The sequence below is a fragment of the Macaca fascicularis genome, chromosome 20, assembly GCF_037993035.2.
Source record: "Macaca fascicularis isolate 582-1 chromosome 20, T2T-MFA8v1.1".
Classification (NCBI taxonomy): domain Eukaryota; kingdom Metazoa; phylum Chordata; class Mammalia; order Primates; family Cercopithecidae; genus Macaca; species Macaca fascicularis.
The window spans coordinates 29,545,665-29,573,289 of NC_088394.1; the positions used below are offsets into that span (position 1 = coordinate 29,545,665).

A 27,625-nucleotide genomic window follows, 5' to 3' on the forward strand; every position below is an offset into this window, starting at 1 on the left:
TTTAGTAGAGACGGGGTTTCACCGTGTTAGTCAGGATGGTCTCGATCTCCTGACCTCGTGATCCGCCCGTCTCGGCCTCCCAAAGTGCTGGGATTACAGGCGTGAGCCACCGCACCCGGCCTACACACAAGCTTTTTTATACAAATGATAGCATACTTTATATTGGTCTGTATCTTGCTTTTTTCACTAATGTTTCTCAAACATCAGTTCATATTGACATAAATTACTTTTTCATTCTTTTATACTGCTGCATAGTATTCCATTGTGTGAGTGTACCATAGTGTATTTAACCAGTCTTCTTTTGATATATTATTTTCAATCTCTTGTTATTGCATCAATGCTGAGTTAATAAATCAAATATATGTCATTTTTGCATATATGTAAGGATAATTTATAGGATATGTTCCTGGAAGTTTGGGTTCTCCCAGAAGCAAACCCAAGAATTTGAGTGAAACAAGCATATTTAAGAGGTGGCAGGCCAGGCACGGTGGCTCACACCTGAAATCCTAGCATTTTGGGAGGTGAAGGTGTGAGGATGGCTTGAGCTCAGGAGTTCGAGACTAGCCTGGGCAACATATTGAGACCCTGTCTCCTGAAAAATTAAAAAAAAATTAGCCAGGCCTGGTGTTACGTGCCTGTAGTCACAGCTACTTCGGAGGCTGAGGCAGGAGAATTACTCGAGCCCAGGAGGTCTAGACTGCAGTGAGCCATGATTGCACCACTGCACTCCAGCTTGGGTGACAGAGTGAGATCCTTTCTCAAAAATAAACAAAATAATAAAATAAAGGCCGGGCACGGTGGCTTATGCCCCTGTAATTCCAGCACTTTGGGAGGCTGAGGCAGGTGGATCACCTAAGGTCAGGAGTTTGAGACCAACCTGTCGAACATGGTGAAACCCCATCTCTACTAAAAATACAAAAAAATTAGCCAGGCATGGTGGCAGGCGCCTGTAATCTCAGCTACTTGGGAGGCCAAGGAAGGAGAATTGCCTGAACCTGGAAGGTAGATGTTGCAGTGAGATATGATTGCATCACTGCACTCCAGCCTGGGTGACAGAGCAGGACTCCATTTTAAAAAAATAATAATAAATAAAAATAAAATAAAGAGATGGCTCCAGGAAATACTAAGGAAGGGAAGGCTGCCAATAACAGGTGTATCATCCACAGAGAAGCTGCTGTTAGTTCCTGGAGCTTCATCCCACTGGGCAGTTCTGGGAGGCAGTGCAAACACGTGCCTCAGTATCACCACACCCAAGGGAGAAGACTGGAGTGCATAGACACCGATTCCACTTAGCTATTGGATGAGGGCTGCTCTTGGTGGGGAGTGTTAATTTCATACCACTTCTGGCCTGCCCTGAGTGTGAGCAGAGCAGGCTCTTCTGGCCAGAGAAAGCGATACCAGTGCTGCCGGCTCCATGTCTGACAGGTGAACACAGCCCCTGGCACGGTCTTTTTGGTTCAGGTCAGGGCACCAGCAGCACTTGCTGCCAAGGTGTGTGCAAGTGACGTTTTGGTGGCGGCTTCCTCGGAGGGAGGACGCCCAGTGCCTGTCTCTCATACTTTGCAAACACAGTAAACACTACCCTGGCTGAACATACATCCTCTCTAATCCTCACACCAGTCCTTGGTATTTATATGAATTTCACTTATGAGGAAACCAAGGCTTAGATAGATCATACCGATTGCCTGAGTTCATACAGCTGAGAAGGAATGGAGCTAGGAATTGATCCCAGCTCTGCCTAGCTCTAAAGCTTTTCTCTTTTACTGTCCTGACAGCCTCAGAGGAATGGCCCCAGAGCAGGCATGAGGGAGTGTGGGGAGAGGGTGGCTGTTATTTAACTGTTATGATATTAGGTTAAAGTATATGAAATTGATGACATGTTTTTGGACTAAAATGGTTCTTTCTTTCTTTTTCTTTCTTCTTTCTTTCTTTCTTCCTTTCTTTTTCTTTCTTTCTTTTTCTTTCTCTTTCTCTTTCTTTTCTTTCCTCTCTTTCTCTTTCTTCTCTCTTTCTTTCTTTCTCTTTATTTATTTCCTTCCTTCCTTCCTTCCTTCCTTCCTTCCTTCCTTCCTTCCTTCCTTCCTTCCTTCCTTCCTTCCTTCTTTCTTTTCTTTTCTTTTCTTTCTTTTCGGTGGAGTCTCACTCTTTCACCCAGACTGGAGTGCAGTGGCGTGATCTCAGCTCACTGCAACCTCTCCCTCCCGGGTTCAAGTGATTATCTTGCCTCAGCCTCCTCAGTAGCTGGGATTACAGGTGTGCACCACAATGCCCGGCTAATTTTTTTTTTTTTTGTATTTTTGGTAGAGATGGGGTTCTGCCATGTTGGCCACACTGGTCTTGAACTCCTGACCTCAGGTGATCCACCTGCCTTGGCCTCCCGAAGTGCTGGGATTACAGGTGTGAGTCGCTGTGCCCGGCCAAAAAATGGTAATTTCATGATCTTCATTGAAATACAAGAAACTCACGACTTAGAGGGACACTTGTTCCACATGTGGCAGGAGGAGAGAGGGCTTACTCCTTAGGGAGGTGAAGGAAGGGTCCCCAAGGCAGGTGACACCTGACTGAAGCAGGGACAGAAGTCCTCCAGGCAGAGGGGAGGGCAGGGGAGGCTGGGAGAGTGGGCAGGGCTTGGGCACAAGTGCTTTACAAGCTGGAGCGAGGAGTCTCAATTTCACTCAAAGTGCAGTGAGATGCCCTGAAAAGGTGGCTGATGAGACAATGGCCCTTTGTATCTGTGGGGGTGACACAATACATGGTCACCTTTAGACGGTTCTTTCCTATTTCCTCGCCTGACTTAAATAAAATCTGTTACGAATTTCTCTCTTTCCTTATGTTGAAAGATAAAAGTCCTCAATATCTCCAGAAGTCCTGAATTGCTCTAGGAACGAGAGAGCTCCGTACCTCCAGTCGCCTGTCCTTTCACCCTCCATATCTGTAGTTGCCTGTCCTTGCAGCCTCCATGTCTACAGCCACCTGTCCTTGCAGCCTCCATATCTAGTCGCCTGTCCTTGCAGCCTCCGCACCTGTAGTCGCCTGTCCTTGCAGCCTCCATACCTGTAGCCACCTGTCCTTGCAGCCTCCATGCCTGTAGCCGCCCGTCCTTGCAGGGTAGTTAAAGTCCCATGAGCTCAGAGTTCACCTCGGTGTCTTCGAATGAGAAGCTTGTGTTGAATTCAGCCAGATAGGAACTTTATGACGGGTTAGAAAAGTAAATCATTTCAAGTGACAAATTGCCCTAGCATGACCACAAAGTGACTAATACACAGTACCATAAATCTGGTAATAAGTGGCCAAGTCCAGGAATGTCTGTCTGCTTTTATTTTTTGGGATTTCTCGCTTCAGAGTAAATGAATCCCTTCAGTATCCACCCTCCTTTTCCTACTTAAAGTAGAATCTTAATCTGGGCCACCATGGGAGATGGTTACAGTTCTGACTCCCAGTGAGTGGTGCTTCCTGGCCCCACACCCTTGCAGTGTGACATTGCTGCCCCTGACACCACATGGTGTGGCCTGTCTACCTCCTTGAATCTGGGCTGGTCCTGTGGTTTGCTTTGATTAATAGAATACAGTAGGAGTGTGATCGTGTGAGTTCTGGAGCCTCGACCTTTAGGAGCACAGCAGCTCCTGCCCTGCACCCCTCGGAATGCTGAGGCCACCGCGCCGTGATCCATATGGCCCACTGGAGAATGAGTGGCCTCATGGAGGAGACAGCGGAGGCCACTGCCACTGTGCATGCGTGAGGCCACTGTGGTCCTTCCATCCAGCTGTCCAATACCTGCAGCCACTGGACAGTCCCACAGAACTGCATGGATTGTCACCTCATGCAATTGTGAGAAATAATCGATTGCTGATGTCTCGGTCCTGCGTGGTGGTTTGTTATGCTGCAATGGATATTGCATTTAGCCCCTTAGTTACAGGGTACATCTCCCCGCCTCCTGTGCAGCTAGCGTGGCTGCCTGGCGAGGTTCAGGCTGATGGGATGTGAGCAGCAGTGAAGTGAGCAACTTTGGAGCCAGGTCCTTTGAGAAAAGAAGTGTCCTTTCTTTTCACCATCTTCCCACTGGCTGGAGTGTCGGCATCACAGTGCACCATTTTGGACCTCGAAGATGAGTTTGACATCGAAGAATGCAAGAGTGGAACAGAGGAGGCTGGGTCCTGCCTCTGCGGAGGCACCATGTCAGCCCTGGACTCCATATTCTCATGCCATTATAGGAAAGAGACGAGAACACTGGTCTTGTTGAAAACACTATTACTCAGAGCCTCTGATACAGCGTTTATCTGTGTTGTAACTGATATCACCACCTTCCCCAAGATTCTGTTCTCCTATCTGTGGTAAAGCCTGAAGTCTTCTTCTTGTTCTTCTTTTTCTTTTTTTAGACAGTGTCTCGCTCTGTTGCCAAAGCTGGAGTGCAGTGGCATGATCACAGCTCACTGCAACCTCGAGCTCCTGGGCTCAAGTGATCTCCCACTTCAGCCTCCGCAGTAGGTGGAACTCTGTAGTTCCATGTGCCACCATGCCTGGCTGATTGTTTTATTTTTTTGTAGAGACGGGATCTTGCTATGTTGCCCAAACTGGTCTTGAATTCCTGGCCTCAGGTGATCCTTCCTCCTTGGCCTCTCAAAGCACTGCGATGACAGGCATGAGCTGCCACTCCCGGCCTCTGAAGGCCTCTTGATGGTGCAGCTACCCCAGCCCCTAGCATTTCAATACCTTTCCTCTCACGATAAGGCCAGCACTCAAAATAGAGAGTCCCCAAGATGGTCACAGGTGCAGTTATGTTTTCTCCCTGTGTAGGACCTTCTGTGATGAGCCCACGTGGCTTGGTCTCTAGGGATTTACCCTCCACCTCTGAGAGCACTGTGGGGTAGGTCCCCCACCTTCATCCCTTCCCACCTGGTGGCAGGATGACTTCAGAGAGAAATAGGCCATGATCTGTCCCCCTGCAGATGCATGAGAAAGCTACTAGAAAGGTGCTTCCCTCCCTCTCTGCAGTGATTCCCAAGAGACGTGTGCCCGGATGGTGTGGATTTCCCTTTCCCAGGGAAAACACCTGGGCTTTGCTTTTGGAGATGCTTAACTCGTAATCACTTCCAGTTCAGAAAAGAGATTGTAAACTCGCAGTCTCTGGGCCAAATCCAGTTCTCAGGTTTTATTTGACCCACACAGTCTTGTTTGTTGGTTTTTGATTAGTTGTTGACGTTTTAAACTTGAGGGATTTCTGAAAGGAATCTGTATTTATAGCTTTTCTTGAAAAAGTGGAGGCCAGTCATGGTGGTGCAGTTCTGTAATCCCAGCATTTGGGAGGCCAAGGAGGGTGCATTGCTTAAGCCAGGAGTTCAAGAGCAGATCAGCCTGAGCAACATAGCAAGATCCGTCTCTTAAAAAAACAAAACAAAACAAAAAAAAGGGGCAAGGTTCAGTGGCTCACACCTGTAATCCCAGCACTTTGGGAGGCTGAGGCTGGTGGATCACCTGAGGTCAGGAGTTTGAGACCAGTCTGGCCAACATGTCAAAACCCCATCTCTACTAAAAACACAAAAAATTAGCTGGGCGTGGTGGCAGGTGCCTGTAATCCCATCTACTCAGGAGGCTGAAGCAGAAGAATCGCTCGAACCCAGGAGGTGGGGACTGCAGCGAGCCAAGATCAGACCATTGCACTGCAGCCTGGGCAACAAGAGTGAAACTCCATCTCAAAAACAAACAAACAAAAATTAGCCAGGTGTGCTGGTGCACACCTGTGGTCCCAGCTACTCTGGAGGCTGAGGTGGGAGGATTGCTTGAGCCCAGGAGGTCAGTGCTGCAGTGAGCTATGATGGCACCACTGCACTCCAGCGTGGACAACAGAACAATACCCTGCCTCAAACGGGGGTAAAAAAAAGAAAGAAAGAAAAAGAAAAACTGAAATGTTTGGCAATATGAGGCTACAACAGAACCGCCCTATGAGGCAGGACACGGCTCTCCAATCACTCCGGTCCCCCAACTCCACATAGCACTCTGGCCCCTGAGCCTGGGCAGTTGTTTTTGAGGTGACTTTTGAGACCCTGGCTTCCTCTGTAGCTCAGTTTCTGCTCCAGCCCACCTCCCCATCTTGAACCTCACATTTCCGAGGTGAGCCACACTTCGGGTGACCAACACCCTTCTGAAAGTGAAAGGCATTCTGATTAGTAATTACCGGAGAAGCCCGGCTTCAGCATGGCCTATCTGGGAAGGTCGGGACCTGTCTGGTTCCCCTAACTCCCTCTCACCTCTCAACCTTTGCCTATGCTGTATCCTCTGCCCAGAACTCACTTCCTTTTCTCGTTCACCTGACCCCTGCCTCAGCGGAAGTGATCTTCCTCCAGATCCTCTTGATCCCCTAGCTGGGAGAAATTCTGCCTCTTGCTTGCTGCCATGGCAACCTGCATTTCTTTCCCTGGAGACTGTACATTCCGAGGGGACAGGAAGCCCCATCGCACCCCTAGACCCTAGGACAATACCTGGAACATGTAACAAACAATTGCTGAGAAAGGGAATGAATGAATGAACAGACTTGGGTTTCCCCAGCTGCCTATCCTCTGTGCCCTCTTTGAGGAGAGACAGCTCTCAGACATCTGTTTCCCTTCATTCTAACACGTCTTTACGACCATACAGCACCCAACGGGGCCATTTCACATTTTCATTTCTTTCTTTCTTTTTTTTTTTGAGACAGGAGCTCTCTCTTTCACCCAGGCTGAGTGCAGTGGTGTGATCACAGCTCACTGCACCCTTGATCTCCTAGGCTCAAGGGATCCTCCTGCCTCAGCCTCCTGAGTGATTGGGACTACAGGCCCACATTACTGTGCTAGTCTAATTTTTTATTTATTTTTTTGAGACAGAATCTCGCTCTGTCATCCAGGCTGGAGTGTAATGGTGCAATCTCAGCTCACTGCAACCTCCGCTTCCTGGGTTCAAGCAATTCTTCTTCCTCAGGTTCCTGAGTAGCTGGGATTACAGGCACCCACCACCACGCCTGGCTAGTTTTTGTATTTTTAGGAGAGACAGGGTTTCACCATGTTGGCCAGGCTGGTCTCGAGCTCCTGACCTCGTGATTTGCCCACCTTGGCCTCCCAAAGTGCTGGGATTGCAGGTGTGAGCCACTGTAACCGGCCAGTACTAGCCTGATTTTTAAATTTTTTTAAAGTCAGGGTCTCACTGTGTTGCCCAGGACAGTCTCGAGCTCCTGAGCTCAAGTGATCCTCCTGCTTCTGCCTCCCAAAGTGCAGGGATTACAGGAGTGAGCCACTGCACCTGGCACACTTCACATTTTCTAGAGCCCAAGAGACCGAATATACAAAGGGATAGTGGCCAGACCAGACATAAAAATAGACATCTGCCCCAAAGCCTGCCGCAACCAGCCCAGAAGGCCTATCAATAACTAACTATCAGCCCCATGTCCAGGACTTAATCAATTACTGATAGCTTCCCTAGTTTTTGTCCCTGCTTCTAACTTAGGACCAACCAGACAAAGCCAAATATGTCCCCCAGTCAATTGCACAGGATGCCTGCTTCCAGTGAGCGACGTACAGCTTCCCACGCCAGCAGCTTCTACTTGGGGCATCCCTGAAACCTTCCCATTTTCCACTACAAAGCTTTCCTACTGTGCTGCCCATTTTTGAGTCTCTGCCAAAACGCAAGTGATGGCGACTGACTCCCTTGCTAGAGCCAGCTCTGAATGAATAGGCTTTGCCTGTTCTCGTTTGGTTGATCTTTGTGTCTTTCTGCAATCATCTGGTCCAGCTACTGTGATAAATAGATCAATAGAGCAACTTCCTTTCTGCTTCCTCTGTGGGCATTCCCATCTTGGCGCAGACTTGAACAAGTGCTAGAATCCTTCCCTTTATCTGCCCCCCATCCCCCACTGCCATTAAAGGATAAGATCCCTCTGCAGGCTGGGCTGAGTGAACGTGAACAGGATGCATTGGTTGCCAAGTTCTGCCACATACGCATTTGCCTGTTGAGACCAATCGTGCTACCATGCCAGGGCCAGGAAAGAGAAGCTGAGTGGGATGACCCCGCCTTACTCCTCCTCTTTGGAATTCTCCCTCTCTTAATTCACACAGGCATCTCCAGCCCAGCCCCTCCCAGGCACGGCCACACTGACTCAAGTTCTCGCAGAGACCCTGGATGTCTGCCCTGTTCTATTCTCTCACCCCACCTTCCTAGGGATTCCCTTGCTACCTTCTTTTACCCTAAAAAGGGATTAAGATGAAATCATTCTGTGGTCACTAGATGTTGTCGTGCCTGAGACAGAGCGGGGACCCCTCTTAGAGGCCTGCTGGGTTCCCCAACACATGGAAATAAAGAAAAATCTTGAGTTTCTTCAAGGAGAATTCTAGATGCCTTGCTAATCCAGAGAAGTATATGAGCAGCCTGGTAAGCAGGAAGATAGTAGTCACTTCAAACAAGAAAGTGAGAGCCACAAGATGTGTGGTTCCCCAGAAAACCAAGGGTTTTAACATACATCCCTGAGTTGTTTTTCAGAAACCTGGACCCCCACTGTATTAGTCCGTTCTTGCATTGCTACGGAGAACTACCTGAGACTGGGTAGCAAGTAATTTATAAAGAAAAGAGATTCAATTGGCTAATGGTTGGTTCCTCATGCATTACAGGCAGTGTGGCTGGGGAGGCCTCAGGAAACTTACAGTCATGGTGAAGGCAAAGAGGAAGGAGTCATGTCTTACAGGCTGGAGAAGGAAAGAAGAGAGAGCAGGGCGAGATGCTACACACTTTTAAACAACCAGAACTTTTGATAACTCACTATCATGAGAACAGCAAGGGAGAAATCCGCCCCCATGGTCCAATCACCTCCCACCAGGCCCCTCCTCCAACACTGCAGATTACAATCCAACATGAGATTTGAGTGGGGACACAAATCCAAACCATATCACCCCCAAATGGAAAATGCCATCTGCTGGTATGTAGGCCACTGATAATGGAACTGAAGACTGAACTCTGATCACTATTCTTTGCTCTAAATTTCTTCCTGAGGGCCCTGGAGAGACAGTCACTCCCATAGGCCAGACCTTAACATTCCTTCCTGCTGATCCCAAGTTTTTAGTCAAAGCCTTGCTTCCTTAACCAATTGCAAATCAAAGAATCTTTGAACTCATGTATGACTTGTAAGCCTTGCTTCAAGATATCCTAGCTTTTTAGGCCAAACTAATGTATAACCTCCAGGTATTGGTTTATGATTTTGCCTATAACTTCTGCTTTCCTGAAATGTACCTTGCCCTTAAAAACTCTTGCTTGGAGGGTTAACATTGGGTTAACACCAATTTCTCAGCTGCTGTGTTGGTGCTCAAGGTTCACAAGTGTCCCCAGTCTCTGGGGAATGGTCTTGGCTGCAGGGGAGCCGCAACTTCTCCTGGGTGGCAGTAGGATAAGCTGGAGGAAGCGGGGAAGAATGGCTGGTGGTCAATGACTGACCCACCCAGGGAGAACCAAGGGCCACACTTCAGCCTCAAGGAGGGACCCGTTCATGCTCACAGCTTCCGGGAACCAGGCTGGAGTCAGGGTCAGGGGAGAGCTCCCTGTACTTAGCCTCTTTCCCCACTCCATCCTGCTTTCTTCTCCTCATCTCTCCAACAATGGGCATTGGACACTGAGGAGATACAACCAGGCGTCAGTTCCTGTCTGTGGGTGTAGGACGGATGGGTGACGGGAGGGTGGATTTGTGTTTGGACAGGTGGATGGATGGAAGGATGGGGTGGTGGGTGGATGGGCAGATGGGTGGGTGGATGGGTGAAGAGGTGGATGGGTGGATGTAGGGGAGCCTCCACCTTCAAACGGAAGCCTTCAAATGGAAGGTATGGGTGTTGTCACCAACATTGCAAACCCAAGCCCCCTTCTGTGACCACCTCTTTTCTATAATATTTCCTCTTCTCTCCCTTCTTCCTCGGTTTCTCAGTGACTTGTCTTCACTTCCCCTTTTCTCCTGTATGTCTATTTCCCTGAATTTAAGTACAAATTAAATCCATATTCTTCTCATTCTGGTGAAATTGCTTGCCAGCGTGGGAGTCTGAGCAGGTACAGCCCTCATTTCTTCCTGGGTTTTGCCAGCAGGAGGTCCCTCCTCCTTTTTCCCTTTGCTCGTGACCCAGCATTTCCCTGTCCGCCAGGGATGCGTTGGCCACGTTCCCCAACTTCTCATTGCTTTTCCCTGCTTGACTTGTTTCCTGTTGCCTGTCACTCAAGTTAAATCCTTGTTTTATTCTAAATTCGCACCGATTCAAGTTAGTTTACCTCTTAGGCGACTCCTGCTTTGCTCCAGATGGCTTCTGATTCATGCAATTATTGAGCAGGTCTGTGGGTGAGCGGGCTGAGCATTTTGTCCATTCGCTTCAAACCTGTGCAGTCTCTCCTTCACCTACCCATCTACCTGTTAATCCACCCACCCATCTACCCATCCACTTAGCACCCCATCCTTCCATCCATCCACTTGTTCACCCACCCACCTACCCATCTACCCATCCACCCACCACCCCATCCCTCCACCCATCCACCTGTTCACCCACCCACCCATCTACCCATCCATCCACCACCTCATCCTTCCACCCATCCACCTGTTCACCCACCCACACACCCACCCATCTACCCTTCCACCCATCCACCTGTTCACCCACCCATCTACCCATCCACCCACCACCCCATCCTTCCCCCCATCCACCTGTTCACTCACCCACCCACCCACCCATTTACCCGTCCACCCTCCACCTCATCCTTTCATCCATCCACCTGTCCACACACAAACCCATTCACCCTCGCATCACCCATCCATCCTACACCCACAGACAGGAACTGACCCCTGGTTGTATCTGCTCGGTATCCAATGCCCATTGTTGGAGAGACAAGGAGAAGTGAGATGCAGTATCTCCCTTCAATGAACTCTCATCTAGAGAGTGTCACCTTTTATTCTTCACTGAGAAAGACTGATTATTAACTTCCCATCCCCCACCCTTAGCTTAGAACAATTGCAGCAAATGCTGTTTCCCAGGCACATAACTGAGCTGCAATAGTGACTGGGACTGGAACTATCAGATCCTTGTGTTGCCTGGATAACACTCTGCCATTCTTTCACTTCATTCATGAGCCAAGTACGGATTGTGTGCCTCCCATGTATCAGGCATTGTGTGAAGAACTGGGGATAAAAGGGTTAAAACTGCAGGGCATGGTGGCTCACACCTGTAATCTCAACACTTTGGGAGGCTGAGGTGGTGGGGGTGATTGTCTAAGGCCAGGAGTTCAAGACCAGCCTGGGCAACATAGCAAGACCCCCAACTTCACAAAACATTTAAAAATTATCTAGGCATGGTGGTGCACACCTGTAGTCCCACCTACTCAGGAAGCTGAATTGGGAGGATCACTTGAGCCCAGGAGGTTGAGGCTGCAGTGAGCTCTGATCACACCACTGCACTCCAGCCTGGGTGACAGAGTAAGACTTTGTTTCTGAAAAACAAAACAATAAAAGAAATGTTAGAAGGACACAGCCCCAGTGTGTGGAAGGCAGCAGTCCCTGCCCAGCCCCTGGCGCATCAGGCACTGCCTCATTCATCTCAAGCCTCTCCCTCTGCAATTCATCAAGCAGAGCTAATCACTTCCTTCCTTGGGTCACTCTACTGTCTAGTAAAACTTCTGGGGTGTAATCTCCTTCTGGGGTGTGACTCCGTGAGGGCTGAGACCCTTTCCTGTTTGTCTTGCTTCTCACAGTGGCCAGCACAGAGCCTGGGTCATGTGGGCAGCCCATGTGTGTGGGATGAGTGGTTGAGGGAACAAATATGACACAAGCAGCCTTTAGGGCAGAGAGGAGGAAGTAAAGTCATTAGCAAAATAGTCAAGACTCCAGCACCTTGAGTCCTGTCCTCAGCCCGCACTAGCTGGGTGACCTGAGGCAGATGACCCAACTTCTCAGGGCCTCAGTTTTGCATCTGTTAAATAGGGGTGACAGCAGTCCCCATCACAGGACTGCTGTGAGGGTTCGATTAGCTAGTATAAATAAAGCGCAATAGCAAAGACGTAGAATCAACCTGGGTGCCCATCCATGGTGGATTGGTTAAAGAAAACATGCTACACACACCATGGAATACTATGCAGCCATGAAAAAGAATGAAATCATGTCCTTTGCTGCAACATGGATGCAGCTAGAGGTCATAGTCCTAAGTGAATTAACACAGGAACAGAAAACCAAATACTGTACATTCTCATTTATAAGTGGGAGCTGAACATTGGGTACACATGTACATAAAGATGGGAACAACAGACACTGGGGTCTCCAGAAGGGGAGAGGGAGGGAGGGGAGCAAGGGTTGAAAAACCACTTTTCGGGTACTCTGCTCACTATTTGGGTGTCAGGATCAACAGAAGTGCAAACCTCAACACCCCGCAATATACCTGTGTAATAGACCTGCACATGTACCCGCTGAATCTAAAATTTGATAAAAGAAGCTGAGTGAGGTGGCTTATGCCTGTAATCACAGAACTTTGGGAGGCTGAGGCAGGTGGATCGCCTGAGGCCAGGAGTTCAAGACCAGCCTGGCCAACATGGAGAAACCCCATCTCTACTAAAAAAATTAATACATAAAAAAGAGAGAAGAAAAAAATTGTTTTTACTAAGAAAATAAATAAAGTGCGTGGTGCTGTAAATGTCTTCATGGCAGCTCCTGTGTCGGCCGCCTGATATCGTTACCCCATCGTTATCCCATGCCTGCTTCTCCCTTCCGCTTCCCAAGCTTCCCAGACGGTGCTCCAAACTGTCACCACACCAGAACGCCAGGCCTTCAGGGTGTTTTTGGAGCACAGCGTCTTCCCGAGTACCTCTGTATGTGTGTATTTCTACACTTTAGAATTAAAATAAATTGTATTTTAAGAAAATGTGGGGGTGCAGCAGGGATTGTCCTTCAAAGAGAGAAGTGAGAGCGACTGCAGGCAGGTAGAGGAAGGGCAGAAACTTTAGGGTAACTCCACGCGGGCCTCGTGGGTGAACATGGGGCAAAAACGGACCAGAAATCCGAGGGTTTCTGCCCACCAGGTTTCTGTTCTCATCTTTCCACAGAAAACAAAGGACACAGGAGATAGACCCCAAATTTTTCAGTTCCACTTAGGCAAATCAGATCCGAATTAAGGCAGCAGCATCCGATCTGGCTTCTCCATATCTACCTCCTCCCCTGTTTGTGTCAGAACCACACCCCCCTGACCTGCTGCCCTGCTGGAACCTTTTTCAACCAGCGTCCCTGGGTTCAGGGATGGAGCAGGGATGGTGAGGATCAGCCCAAGACAGGCTGGCTGCTCTCCAGACTCCCCCAGACCCTCCCTCTGCCGTTGACCTCTTGCCATGAGATCAGTCTGGGCTCTGAGCACCCCAGGAGGCTAGATGGGGAACTGGGCTCTGCTGACTCAGAGCCCCACGGGGCTGAGGAGATGGGTGACGGGCAGCCCCCTCCTTCCTCGCTGATATCATTTCCCCAGCTGCCATCCTTTCTCTGGAAACATCACAGTCATGATTCACTGAAGTGGGGCTATGAGTTTTAGACACCCTGAGGTCCTGACTGCAGCCCGCACGGCTCTCACCTGTAAGAAGGGGGTGGGGTGAGTTAAGGACACGTCCTGCCTTCCTCTTTGCTGAGCCTGAGTTGTCTGTTCCAAAAGCGAGTGATCTCACCGTGGCTTTCTTCCAATTCAAGTTCACCTTGGCTGAGCCCAGGGCATGGTAGAAGTCGGTGGGCAGCTTGGGAGGACAGCGAGTCTTTCATGTGTCTGGGGTCCTCCTCTCCTGCCTCCTCCTCCAGAGGTGGACCTCGACCCAGGGAAAGGGGGTGTCGAGAAGGCTGGGATCATGGCCTCCTCAAAGGTGAGGGCTCTCTGGCCCTCATCCTGCCCACAAGCCCAGCCCTGTACAGCCCCAATTGCCAGTTCCTCCTTTATCCTCTGCAGAACCTGCACTACTTCTTCCTCTTTTTGGGGATTTTCTGTCTCTGCTTCCTTCTTGGTGTTCAACCCTCCATCTTCTCTCTCTGCAGTTTTCCTTGTTTTTCCCTTTCTCCAGGGCCCTCTCCCAGCCATGCTGCTTGGAAGCGTGTCCGAGGCTCTCACTCCAGGTGACAGCGCTGCCGCCTTCCTTGTGCCGGCCCCTCCTCTGCCCATGCCAGCCTGGCCTTCCTGCCGTCCCGGCGTGGCCCACTCTGGGATCTCTGATGGCCTCTTCGACCAGAGCCGGGGACCTCCTCCTCTCCTGCCTCAGTGGATGTTTGGCAGGCTGCGCCATGGTTCATGTCCCCCGTCCGGCCTGCCCGTCTCTCTCCCAGCCTCCTCCTGCCTCTCTGTGGGGCCGCCTCAGTCTTCAGCATCTCCTGCTCCGAAGCCATCACTGCTGTTTCCGTGGCCTGCATGCTCCTCCCTCATCACACTCTCACGAGGACCTCGCCCAGCACTTCTGCTAATGGGCCCAGAATCCAAGGCTGTTCCTGAGGTCCAGACCCACACACCCAACTACCCCTGACCTCTCTCTCGGAGGCTCCACAGATGCCCTCTTCCCACCAGGACGGCTGTCACAGCACAGCAATGATCACAGCTGCCCGCCCAGGCTCCCACCCGCTCTCCCGAGCCCTCCACACGACTCAACTCTCCCAGCAACAACAAGGGGTGTGGACTTTCATGATCACTCCCATTTTGCAGATGAGGAAACTGAGGCACAGAGAGGTTGAAATAGTCCAAGCTCTTAAACACTACACTCTGTTTTCCTCAAAACTGAGATTGGCCTAACCCCCACGCTTCCTCCTCCATCACCTCTGTCCTCCCTGCAGCGATCGATCAGCCTCCAGCCCATCCCCACAGTCACCAGCCTACCCAGCCCACAGACCCCCAACATCTCTCTCCTGACAAATCAGTCTCCAGCTGCTTCCCAAACAAACCACGCCCATAAAACCCACTTTCTAAAATGAAAATGTGAAGATCTCAGTCCTCATGAATTCCCTTCAGTGCTCCCCTCTACCCTCAGGACAAAAGCAATGTATCTTCACCGGGTGCGGTGGCTCACACCTGTGATCCCGACACTTTGGGAGGCTGAGGCAGGAGGCTTGATTGAGACCAGGAGTTTGAGACCAGCCTGGCCAACATGGGGAAACTCTGTCTCTACTAAAAAAAAATATATATACACACACACACACACACATATATATATACACACACAGGTATGTATACACGCACACACATATATATTCAGGTGCAATGGTGCAATCCTATAGTCCTGGCTACTCGGGAGGCTGAGGCAGGAGGATCCCTTGGGCCCAGGAGTTCGAAGCAGCAGTGAACTATGATCACACCACTGCATTCCAGCCTGGGTGGCAGAGCAAGACCCTGTTTCTGAAATTAAAAAAAAAAAAAAAAAAAAATTGATGTACATTAGGGGGGCTTCCAGGGCCTGGGGCCTGCTTCTCCTTCCTTTCCTCCCAGTGACCCTGACCTTGTCTCTTACCACTTCCCACCTGACTGGTTCCCATTGCTGATTTCACACACAGACCCTCCTGTCCCCTGCCTCATCCATGTCTGGCTGACCTATCATCTCCCGACTTCTTTTGCTTTCAGTGCTCAGCTCAAGTGCCACCTCTTCCAGGAAGCCTTCTCAGAAAGCCACACCTTCTCAGCCTGGGTGAGGCACCCTGTGGGCTCTGCGCTTCCCCCTCACAGCGGGGGGAACTTGCTGTTTATACATTTGCCTCTCCACTGACTCCCAGGGCTGGGGCTTTGTGGTTTGTATTTTCTTCCCCACCTAGAAAGGGCTTGCGTCTCCAGGGTCAAATTAGGCATCTTGAATAAATGATGAATAAATGAGAGAACGAATGAATGAACAAATACTCGCTCCGTGCTCCTCTTAGGGACTCGGATGCCCCACTCCTTGGCCCAGACTTTCCAGGCCAGAGTGAAGGGCTCCCACCAGGGTTTCCTTTAGGGTCCTGAGGGGTTGGCATCTGCCCCAACCCCCTCCAGTCTGGCTGAAATGTCAAGGTCAAGGGGTGCCTTCTGGCAGTCAAGGGGGAGCCTGGGAGGGGCAGAGCAGGGATTTGCATCCACCCAAGCAAAGGGCATCAAGCCAAGTCATCTGATGAGAGACTGCGGTGGGGCGGGGGGTGTGTGGGCGGCCGGCCCGTCCTCGGATCAGCTGCGTTCTCTGCCCGCCCCCTCTGACTCATGCTGACAACTTTCTTCCTGCCCCTGGCCACCTCTCTGCCCACTTGCTTCCTCGGTACCCTGGTCCAGCTCTTCCTGCAGCGGCCCAAGAGCTCAGAGCTCCTCGTCTGACCTTCTAGTCATGACCAGGACCAGGGCAGCGCTCCTCCTGTTCACAGGTGAGCCTGGGCCCCAGTGAAGTAGGGTTGGGGACCCAGGCCCAAGGGGGCCAGGGCCCTGAACTGGGGGCTCAGGCTGGGGCCTTAGGATCTGGGTAGGAAGAGAGACTGAGTCAAGCATGAGGGGGAGGCTGGCACATAGGGTTTGAGATTTGGAGTTTGTGGAGGAGAGGATATTGATGAACCAATTTTGGGGGAGTTCCAGAGATGCTGGAAGAGACGCCAGTTGTCTCGACACTCCAGAGATTTTCAAAATAGACAGAACGTGCCAAACTTGTGCTCTGTGGACAGAATGCTCTGGTACCCAGGTTTTCCTGGAGTCTCTCTCATAGCACTTGAGGGGCACGTTGGGGAAAGATGCTTTTTAGAGCCTGGGTACTGCTCTGCAGAAACGGAGAACTGAAACTCGATAGCGGATGGTGGGCAAGCGGCCTCCCTGGACCGTGGGAAGGAGACCCAGGCACCCCGGGCATCAGGCTCAGAGGGGAGATTGGGGTGCTGGGGCAAGGGGTAGAGGGTGGCCAGGCAGGAGGGAGACCCTTCTCCAAAGCTCTCTTCCCACCTCTTTCCCAGCCTTAGCAACTTCTCTGGGTTTCAACTTGGACACAGAGGAGCTGACAGCCTTCCATGTGGACAGCGCTGGGTTTGGAGACAGCGTGGTCCAGTATGCCAACTCCTGGTGAGGCCCAGGTGGCGCTGGCCTTCGGCTCCATTCATCCTCTCCCTGCTCAGGACCGCGTGCCCCTGGCCCTGCCCTGTTATTTGCAAACTCTCCTCTCTGTCTGGTGTAGCGACTGCCCTGGCTAATGAAGATTTGCCCTGAAAGCAGGCGCAGCCTCACAGCTAACATTTACAGAGCAGTAAGTGCAGTGCCAGGCTCATCACAGGTGGACGCTGACTGAGTCCACACGACAACCTGTGAGTAGGAATCAGTCGTGCAACAAACACTTACTTGTTTCTTCTTTCTTTTTTTTTTCTATACATTTAAAAATATAGAGAGGCAGGGTCTCACTATGTTGCCTGCGTTGGTCTCAAACTCCTGGGCTCAAGCGATCCTCCCACCCCAGCCTCCCAAAGTGCTGGGATTCCAGGTGTGAGCCACCACACCCAGACTCAACAAATATTTATTGTCTCCATACGCCAGAGAATCCAACAGACAGAAATCCCTTCCACGTGGAATTTAAATGATGAAAATCCATCTTGCAGATGAGGAAGCTGAGGTTTAGAGAGGGAACGCAAACTCGCCGGAGCGGCAGGTGTGCCGCAGCGTCCATACTCTCACCTGAAGTGTCCTTTGGCTCCTCGCAGGGTGGTGGTTGGAGCCCCACAAGAGAGAACAGCTGCCAACCAAACGGGCGGCCTCTACCAGTGCGGCTACAGCACCGGTGCCTGTGAGCCCATTGGCCTGCAGGGTGAGTCGCCGCCCCTCCTGGGACCCAGGGCAGGGCTACCAGGTTCCCCAGCTCCAGGGGCCCGTGGGGCTCACGGGAGTTTCACTTCCAGCTTTTGCTGTGTCTGAGACCCTCACCCTCAGACATGCTTCCTGGCCTCTTAAGGCCTCCCTGCTCATCACACCCCTGCAGCTCTGTCAAAACCCGACAGCTCCCTTCACCATCAGACCTTGTCTCCCAGGTGGAGGTGACCCCTGCCCAGCTCTTCCACAGCCTTCTCTGTACCCCCGAAAGTGACCATGCACATATCTGTCCCCGCAGTCCCCCCGGAGGCCGTGAACATGTCCCTGGGCCTGTCCCTGGCGGCTACCACCAGCCCCCCCCAGCTGCTGGTGAGTGGCCCTGGGCCCAGGAGGCCTCTGAGGGAGGGAGGAGCCGGGGCCACAGGGGCTGGGAGTCTCTTGTAGGGTGGAGGTGCCGGAATGCGAGGGTGGGAGGGAGCAGGAGCAGCCCCCCAGCAGCCTGCTGTGTCCCCAGGCCTGCGGCCCCACTGTGCACCACGGGTGTGGGAGGAACATGTACCTGACCGGACTCTGCTTCCTCCTGGCCCCCACCCAGCTCACCCGGAGGCTCCCGGCGTCCGGGCAGGGTGAGTGTCGGGACCACCAAGTCTTTGAGGAGCTCACGCACATCCAATTGGGGGTGCGGTGGGCTAGAGACAGTCTTGCCAGACTGGATCAGAAAGAAGGATCTGGAAAAAGAGTTACCACGTGTTGCAGTGGTTCCCGACGCTGCTGCCCGCACACCCTGCCTGTTCCTGGCACGCCGCCGGACCTTTCCTGTGACCTTAACCTCTCCAAGCATCTGTTTCTTCATCTGTTGGGTGGGGAGAATAACACACCCAGCACTGAAGTAACATAGGATGATTCATGGCCAGGGGCTAGCACAGCAGCTAGCACTAGGCGACGGCCCCATGAAGGCCAGCTGCTGTTATTTTTAGAGAAGAGGATCTATTTTCATCCAGTGGGTCCTAGGATATGACCAATTGGTTTGTGCAGTAGTTTAGGAAAGGTCAGTGAAAGTGCAGTGTGAGCAACGTGTGTGTGTGTGCGCGCATGTGTGTATACATATGCATGTGTATACATGTGTGCATGCACACATGTACATGCATGTGTGCGCACGTGTGTGTGTGTGTGCGTGTGCACATGCAGGTTGAGACGCCGGGCCTGGCTTCCCTGGTGCTGATGGGGAAGAAAGACAAGGAAGCGGAACAGCGGGCTTTTCAGACCTGGCAGGCTGAGGCCACCCCTTGGTTTCACATTTGCTCTCAAGCCCTTGGTGAGACTGACATCTGGTTGCAAATAGGGTGCAGCTTCCAGCACCTCCGTGGGTCCAGACTCCATCCACAGGGGCCTGGGCACTCATCAGAATGCCCAGGACACCTGTCTCTCTGGTGGAGGCCTCTGGGGCAGAGGGGATGCTGAGAGGTCACATGGAAGGGGGTCTCCTCTCCAGGTGCTGTAAGAGCGTCCTCTTCTCAGGACAGACGCTGCCTTCACACAGGAGGGGCGTGGGGGCCTGTATTTAAGCTGAGAACAGAACAGGTCCAGTGTGTGGCTGTTGCCTGTGATGATTTGTTTCAAATATTAACAATCAAGGCAGGAGGGTCGTTTGAGGCCTGGAGTTTGAGACCAGCCTGGGCAACATAGTGAGACTTCATCTCTACAAGAAAGAAATATAAAATACAAAGTAGCTGGGCATGGTGTTACATACATATAGTGCCAACTACTGGGGAGGCTGAGGCAGGAGAATCGCTTGAGCTCAGGAGTTGGAGGCTGTAGGGAGCTATGATCGCACCACTGCACTCCAGCCTGGGTGACAGTGAGATTCCGTCTCAATTAAAAAAAAAAAAATTAACAAAACTACCATTCAGCACTGAACAGTGAGGACAAACACTGGACAGGAACTGGTGCCAGTTTGTATCATTGCTGGATGGAGTGACATTGAGGGAGGAAGGAGGAATGGGTCTAGGGAGGGGCACAGATATCCAGGGTGGAGGGGGAAGCCCTCTGCTTCCTACCATCTGAATTGGAGAAATCTTCCTGTTTTTTTTTTTTTTTCTTCTTTTTTTTTTCGAGAGTCTTACTCTGTCACTGAGGCTGGAGTGTAGTGGTACAATCACAGCACACTGCAGCCTCCAACTCCTGGGCTCAAGTGATCCTCCCACCTCAGCCTTCAGAGTAGCTGGAACCACAGAGAAGAGCCACCAAGCCCAGCTGATTTTTAACAATGTTTAGTAGATGTGAGATCTCGCTATGTTGTCCAGGCTGATCTTGAAATCCTGGGCTCAAGCAATTCTCCTGCCTAGGCCTCCCAAAGTGCTTGGATTACAGGTGTAAGCCACTGCACCCGGTCTGACCTTCACTTTTTTTTATCGATAGGGCTGGCTGCGCAGGGGTGAGCAGCTTCATCACAGACTTTTTTTTTTTTTTTTTTTTTTTTTGAGGTGGAACCTCACTCTGTTGCCAGGCTGGAGTGCTGTGGCACGATCTTGGCTCACTGCAGCCTCCACCTCCCGGGTTCAAGCAATTCTGCCTCAGCCACCCATGTAGTTGGGACCACAGGTGCATGCCACCACACCCAGCTAATTTTTGTATTTTTAGTAGAGATGGGGTTTCACCATGTTGGCCAGGATGGTCTCGATCTCCTGACCTCATGATCCGCCCACCTCGGCCTCCCAAAGTACTGGGATTACAGGTGTCAGCCACTGCGCCCGGCATATCACAGCCTCTTTATGCAACTTTAAGGGAATGAAGGGCCTTGTTCCAGGCAGGGGGTTAGGGAAGTCCTGCCCCCGATGAGGAAAGGACCCAGGGTATGGAGTCTGACTCCCATTGCCAGACTAGGGGCTTAGGGGAGGAAGAGTTTTGGGAGAGTGAGCTCTTGTGGCCAAGAGGCCACAGTCCTGGGCTTTGGGAGTGTCTCTTGGAGGATCGGTGCCACCTCCTTCCCCAGAGTGCCCAAGACAGGAGCTGGACATTGTGTTCCTGATTGATGGCTCGGGCAGCATCTCCTCTGGCAACTTTGCCATGATGATGAACTTCGTGAGAGCTGTGATAAACCAGTTCCAGAGACCCAGCACCCAGGTGTGCCTTTGGGGCAGGGAGGCTGCTGGGGGGCAGGTGCTTGGATCCTGGTGAAATGGCCTCAGCCCCGGCCCTGTGTGCTTCTTCCAGTTTTCCCTGATGCAGTTCTCCAGTAAATTCGACATACACTTCACTTTCGAGGAATTCAGGCGCACCTCAAACCCCCTCGACCTGTTGGCTTCTGTTCACCAGCTGACAGGGTTCACACACACGGCCACTGCCATCCAAAAAGTCGTGTGAGTCCTGACTTCTTCCAGGCACAGTCCCAAAGCACCCAGGTCTTCCCTTGGGCCTCATCTGTCTCCACGAGAAGGGGACAGGCAGGGACTGAAATCCAGCCCGTGATACCCTTGCCAAGCTTGGGCCTCTGGGTGGGACTAGGACCTCCCAAAGGAAAAGGCATCTTCTCATTTTCACAAGGGCACCAGGGGCTAGTGTGGTTTTGTTCACAGGCCTCCAAGGTCTCTTCTTTCCTGATAGGCGCGAATTGTTCCAGGCCTCACATGGGGCCCGTGGGGATGCCACCAAAATTCTCATTGTCATCACTGATGGGAGGAAAGAAGGCGACAGCCTGGATTATAAGGATGTCATCCCCATGGCTGATGCAGCAGGCATCATCCGCTATGCAATTGGGGTAGGGCATGGGACGGCTTCCCCCTTCTCCCAACGGCTTCCTCTCAGGGCAACTTCCCTTTCTATTTATTTTCTTTTCTCTTTGAGACAGGGTCTTGCTCTATCCCTCAGGCAGTGGTGCAATCCTAGCTCACTGCAGCCTCAGACTCCTGGGCTCCAGTGATCCTTCCACCCCAGCCTCCCCAGTAGCTGGGACCACTGGCGTGTGCCATCAAACCTGGCTATTTTTTAATTTTTTTGGTTGAGATGGGGTCTTGCTATGTTGCCCAGGCTGGTCTCAAATTCCTGGCCTCAAGCAATTCTACCACCTTGGCTTCCCAAAGCTCAGGGATTACAGGCATGAACCACTGCCAACAACATGCCTTTCAAGGATAGAAACATCAGCTCTCTCGGCTCTTACTGCCTTCAGGATGAAAACTCTGCCCCAGACTGGAGACCATGATCCTTTCTCCTAAACTCCCTGATGCCGTCCGGGCCTCATGTTTCTCCTGTGTCCACGGGTGTGATCATGTTGATCTTGTGGGGTTATTGGAGGATGTTGCACCCAGTGCACACAGGAACATTCGATTTATTATTTTTACTGAGTTGATCTTTTTTGGAGACAGGTTGGATCAGCTTTTCAAAACAGAAACTCTTGGAAAGAATTAAATGACATTGCATCGAAGCCCTCCCAGGAACACATATTTAAAGTGGAGGACTTTGATGCTCTGAAAGATATTCAAAACCAGCTGAAGGAGAAGATCTTTGCCATTGAAGGTGAGTCTGAAGGGAGCTCTTAGCTTGGGGACTCCTCAGTTGTAACACCTTTCCACTTAGAACTCAAGGCTCCGCGAAACAGGTAGACAGCAGCCCAGTTCTCCTGCTTTCCCGGGACCCCGATAGCCACGTCTGTCAGCTTGTCCCCATTGATGTCCCCGAGCACTGTCAGAGCCGCCCCAAAGTGGCCCCAGGGATGGCCCTGCCCCCCACAGAAAATGATCTCACACCACCACCGGCTCCACTGCAGGCCCAGCCCAGGAGACCCTTCGACCCACACTGGGACCTACCCAACCCATGTCCCACCAGCCACTCACTCCCCTGGGCAAGGGGCACGCGGACTCCTGGCCCCCTCGGGTCTGCTCGTAGACCCGTGGGGGCCCTGATGAGGACCAGATCTGTGCTGCCATCGCTGTTCACATCCATGGAGCAGAGGGGGGGCCCTGAAGTTGGAGCTGATCTGGAGGGCAGAGCCTGTTCCCTGTCATAGGCATCAGCCCTCCCTGGGCCTCCAGTCTTAGCTTCTCCTAAGGCTGAAGTGTTCTTGGACCTGGCAAAGCCTGTCTCCCTCCCTGGCACTCGAGTGTCACACCTTCCCCCAGGTACGGAGACCACAAGCAGCAGCTCCTTCGAATTGGAGATGGCGCAGGAGGGCTTCAGCGCTGTGTTCACGCCTGTGAGTGGAGCCCCTTAGGCCGATGATGTGCGGTGAGGGGAGGCGGGAGCACGGAAGGCCAGGGCGGGTGTCAGGTGGGTAAGGGGCGCGGGCGGCAGGCGTGTCTCTTGTACACGCTGTCTTCCTGCTCCGGCCTCTGCCCAGCCCTGGAATTCTTTCCTCCCAGGATGGCCCCATTCTGGGGGCTGTGGGGAGCTTCACCTGGTCTGGAGGTGCCTTCCTGTACCCCCCAAATATGAACCCCACCTTCATCAACATGTCTCAGGAGAATGTGGACATGAGGGATTCTTACCTGGGTGAGAAACAACCAGGGGTTGGGGACAGGTGGGAGATGAGCTGCCTGGGGTGGGGTCCAGGGTTCTGAGGAGGGGAGATGGGGGCTGCGCTGCCTGGGGTGGGGTCCAGGGTTCTGAGGAGGGGAGATGGGGGCTGCGCTGCCTGGGGTGGGGTCCAGGGTTCTGAGGAGGGGAGATGGGGGCTGCGCTGCCTGGGGTGGGGTCCAGGGTTCTGGGGAGGGGAGAAGGGGGCTGCGCTGCCTGAGGTGGGGGTCCAGGGTTCTGGGGGGGAATGGGGGCCTTTGTGCTGAGACCCGGGCCCCTCAGGTTACTCCACCGAGCTGGCTCTCTGGAAAGGGGTGCAGAACCTGGTCCTGGGGGCCCCCCGCTACCAGCACACCGGGAAGGCTGCCATCTTCACCCAGGTGTCCGGGCAGTGGAGGCTGAAGGCCGAAGTCACGGGGACGCAGGTTGGGCGTGACAGGAGCCAGAGGGGAAGATGAGGGTGGGGGCAGTGGCCGGGGCCGGGGAGAGGATGGAGGGGCTTTGGGGGGCTTGGGGGAGGTCCTGGTACCTGAGGAGAGGTGGGACCTGCCCACAGGGCTGCCTCTGGCGGGGACAGGCAGCATGACCCAGGCTCTGCCCTCCAGATTGGTTCCTACTTCGGGGCCTCCCTCTGCTCTGTGGATGTGGACGGCGATGGCAGCACTGACCTGATCCTCATCGGGGCCCCCCATTACTATGAGCAGACCCGAGGGGGCCAGGTGTCCGTGTGTCCCTTGCCCAGGGGGGTGAGTGGCCGATGGGACCTGGGCTGGGTGGGGTCCGGTGTGGGTGGAGGGGTTGCCTGGGTTGGGCCTGGCACTGCTTTCATTTTGCAGTGGAGAAGGTGGTGGTGTGATGCTGTTCTCCACGGGGAGCAGGGCCACCCCTGGGGTCGCTTTGGGGCGGCTCTGACAGTGCTGGGGGATGTGAATGGGGACAAGCTGACGGACGTGGTCATCGGGGCCCCAGGAGAGGAAGAGAACCAGGGTGCTGTCTACCTGTTTCATGGAGCCTTGGGACCTAGCATCAGCCCCTCCCACAGCCAGGTGAGGCCGTGTCCCGCTTCTGTCATTAGAGCAGCCTCCTCCTTGCCTCTCCCGCTCTGTCATACAGGAAAACTGTCCCTTTTTACCTTTTCCTACCTCCCTTGCCCAGCTCTGAGCACCTTGTAGCAGTAGTACAGTCTCAGCTCACTGCAACCTCCGCCTCCCAGGTTCAAGTGATTCTCTGCCTCAGCCTCCGGAGTAGCTGGAATTATAGGCATGCACCACCATGTCCGGTGAATTTTTTGTATTTTAGTAGAGATAGGCTTTTGTCATGTTGGCTAGGCTGGTCTTGAACTCCTGACCTCAGGTGATCCACCTGTCTCAGCCTCCCAAAGTGCTGGGATTATAGGCGTGAGCCACCACGCCCAGCCCCTTGCCAGTTTTACAAGGCACACAGGTGAGGCACAGAAAACCCATTTTACAGATGGAATGTGGGACACTGGGAAGACAAGAGCCTTGGTTTGCCAGAGGTTCAGAGTGGGTCCGGGATGGTGAAGGGTGCTCCGGCCTCTTGACCTCTAACCCGGCGTGCAGTCTCCGGGCTCCTTGCTGCTCACCACTTAGGTCCAGTCATTTCAACCTACCCTTCCACTCGCTCCTCGCCTCCCTGGATGCTACATGATTTTATTCCCTTCCTGCCATCAAGGTCCCACCATATACCCATCCCTGCAGCCGCCCTCCACCCAAGGGAGCAGGGTTCCCTGAGAACAAGGGCTGCTTTCCTTGGCAAAAGTCAAGAAAGCCCTGTTAAAAAATAGGCAAAGGGGCCGCTCCAGGTGGCTCACATCTGTAATTCCAACACTTTGGGAGGCTGAGGCAGGAGGATCACTTGAGGCCAGGAGTTTCAGGCCAGCCTGGGCAACATAGGGAGATCTCATCTCTAGAAAATATTTTAAAAATTAGGCAGGCATCGTGGTGCTGTAGTAACTGTAGTCCCAATTACTCGGGAGGCTGAGGTGGGATGATCACTTGAGCCCAGGAGGTTGAGGCTGCAGTGAGCTATGATTGTGTCACTTCACTTTAGCCCAGATGAAAGAGCAAAACCCTGTGTCAAAAAAAAAAAAAAAAAAAAAAAGATTTGAATAGGAATAGATATTTCTCCAAAGAAGAGGTACAAGGGGCCAATGAGTGCATAAAATGATTCTCAACATCATTGGTCATCAGAAATCAAAACTATAATGAAATGCCACTTCTCACCTACTAGAATGACTAGAAACAAAGACGGATAATGACAGGTGTTGGTGAGGATTGGGAGAACCGAACATCCTCCGGCACTGCTAGGGATGATGTAAATCCACGCAGCTGCTTTGGAAATCAGTCTAGCAGATCCTCAAAACATTAAACATAGGCTGGGCACAGTGGCTCACACCTGTAATCCCAGCACTTTGGGAGGCCGAGGCAGGTGGATCGCCTGAGGCCAGGAGTTCAAGACCAGCCTGGCCAACACAGTGAAACCCCATCTCTATTAAAAATACAAAAAAAAAAAAAATTACCTGGGCATGGTGGTGGGTGCCTGTAATCCCAGCTACTCGGGAGGCTGAGACAGGAGACTTGATTGAAGCTGGGAGGTGGAGGTTGTGGTGAGCCGAGATTGCGGCACTGCACTCCAGCCTGGGCAACAAGAACAAAACTCCGTCTCAAACAAACAAACAAAAAGTTAAACGTAGAGTTGCCATGTGATCTGGCAATTCCACCTATAAAACATGCTAAGTGAGGGAAGCCAGACACAGAAGGCCACATGTATTCAGGCCAAATGTCCAGAACAGGCAAATCTGTAGAAACAGAAAGTAGATGAGCAGTTTCACAGGGCTGGGTGTGGGGGGAAGTCAGGGGCATGGGGGTGACTGCGAATGGGTATGGAGTCTCTTTTTGGGGTAGTGGAAATGTTCTAAAATTGATTGTGGTAGTGGTTTCACAACTCTGTAAACATACCAAAAACCACTAAGTCATGTACTTTAAAGGGGTGAGTTTTGTGCTATGTGGTCTATAGCTCAAAAAAGTTGTTACCAAAAAGAAAAAAGTGGCAGGGAAGGTCCCTGCAGTTCTGTCACACACCAGCTGTGTGATCTTTGACAGGAGCTCACACACTGTCTTTGTGCTCAGTTTTCTCGTTGGTAAAATGGTGATACTAATAGAACTAACCTTACTGGGCTGCTGCTGTGAGGATTAAATGAGTTAGTATGCATGAAGTGCTTATCACAGTGCCTGGCACACAATAGGTGTCATGTTCTTATAATCTGTTTTAATTATCATTAAGATAGTTTAACAACTGGCCAGGCGCAGTGGCTCCCACCTGTAATCCCAGCACTTTGGGAGGTCGAGGCAGGCAGATCACTTGAGGTCAGGAGTTCCAGACCAGCCTGGCCAATGTGGGGAAACCCCATCCCTACCCAAAATACAAAAATTAGCTGTGCGTGGTGGCGCATGCCTGTAATCCCAGCTACTCGGGAGGCTGAGGCAAGAAAATGGCTCGAACCCAGGAGTCGGAGGTTGCAGTAAGCTGAGATTACGCCACTGCACTCCAGGCTGGGTGCCAGAGTGAGACTCCATCTCAAAACAAATAAACAAAAAAGACATAGTTTAACAACTGAAGGGGAATCTAAAGAAGAGGGTGAAAGACGGTTGAGAATCACAAGGGCCCACATGTTGTCATGAAACCACGAACAGTTCATACCAACTCCCATGACCCATCACACACAGGCATACCTTGTTTTATGCGCTTTGCAGATACTGCATTCGTTACACGTTGAAGGTGTGCAGCGACCCTGCGCTGAGCAAGTCTATCGGTGCTGTTTTCCCAGCTGCACGCACTCACTTTGTGTCTCTGTTACGTCTGGTAATTCTCACGATGTCTCAAACTTTTTGAAATGATCATGTCCGTGATGGTGAGCTGTGATCAGTGATCTTCGATGTTACTATTGTCCTTGTTTTGGGGCACCATGAACCATGTCCATATACGAAGGCAAACTTCATGAATGTGTGTGTTCTGACTGCTCCACCACCGATAGCTCCCCTGTCTCTCTCTCCCTCTCCTCTGGCCTCCCTATTCCCATTCCCTGCAGTGCAACAATATTGAAATTAAGCCAAATAATAACTCGACAATGGTCTTTAAGTGTTCAAGTGAAAGGAAGAGTCACATGTCTCTCACTATTTATTTACTGAGGCAGGGTCTCGCTCTGTCACCCAGGCTGGAGTACACTGGTGTGATCTCGGCTCACTGAAACTTCCCCCTCTGGGGTTCAAGTGATTCTCCTGCCTCAGCCTCTTGAGTAGCTGGCATTACAGGTGCGTGCCACCCTGCCT

At 51.9% G+C, this 27,625-nt stretch overlaps 1 protein-coding gene across 12 annotated transcripts in view; it reads left to right on the plus strand.

Moving 5' to 3' along the window:
- The first annotated feature begins 16,234 nt into the window (after nucleotides 1–16,234).
- Nucleotides 16,235–27,625, plus strand: part of ITGAX (integrin subunit alpha X) — a 29,363-nt gene continuing 17,972 nt past the window's right edge. For 8 of the 12 annotated variants that reach the window (XR_012428812.1, XR_012428813.1, XR_012428814.1 and 5 more), the window contains exons 1-14: nucleotides 16,235–16,354; nucleotides 16,928–17,033; nucleotides 17,663–17,766; nucleotides 18,067–18,137; nucleotides 18,283–18,394; nucleotides 20,761–20,891; nucleotides 20,982–21,127; nucleotides 21,372–21,525; nucleotides 22,130–22,280; nucleotides 22,883–22,956; nucleotides 23,123–23,252; nucleotides 23,559–23,701; nucleotides 23,882–24,022; nucleotides 24,113–24,322. Coding sequence is in view for 6 of the 12 variants with exons in the window: in XM_015442665.4 (XP_015298151.3) it covers nucleotides 16,318–16,354; nucleotides 16,928–17,033; nucleotides 17,663–17,766; nucleotides 18,067–18,137; nucleotides 18,283–18,394; nucleotides 20,761–20,891; nucleotides 20,982–21,127; nucleotides 21,372–21,525; nucleotides 22,130–22,280; nucleotides 22,883–22,956; nucleotides 23,123–23,252; nucleotides 23,559–23,701; nucleotides 23,882–24,022; nucleotides 24,113–24,322 (1,710 nt within the window). In the remaining 6 variants the exon portion in view is untranslated. Of the gene's footprint in view, nucleotides 16,355–16,927; nucleotides 17,273–17,662; nucleotides 17,767–18,066; nucleotides 18,138–18,282; nucleotides 18,395–20,760; nucleotides 20,892–20,981; nucleotides 21,128–21,371; nucleotides 21,526–22,129; nucleotides 22,281–22,882; nucleotides 22,957–23,122; nucleotides 23,253–23,558; nucleotides 23,702–23,881; nucleotides 24,023–24,112; nucleotides 24,323–27,625 lie in introns of all 12 variants that reach the window. The other 4 variants (XM_065537578.2, XM_074026989.1, XM_065537579.2 and 1 more) reach the window with 3 other exon arrangements.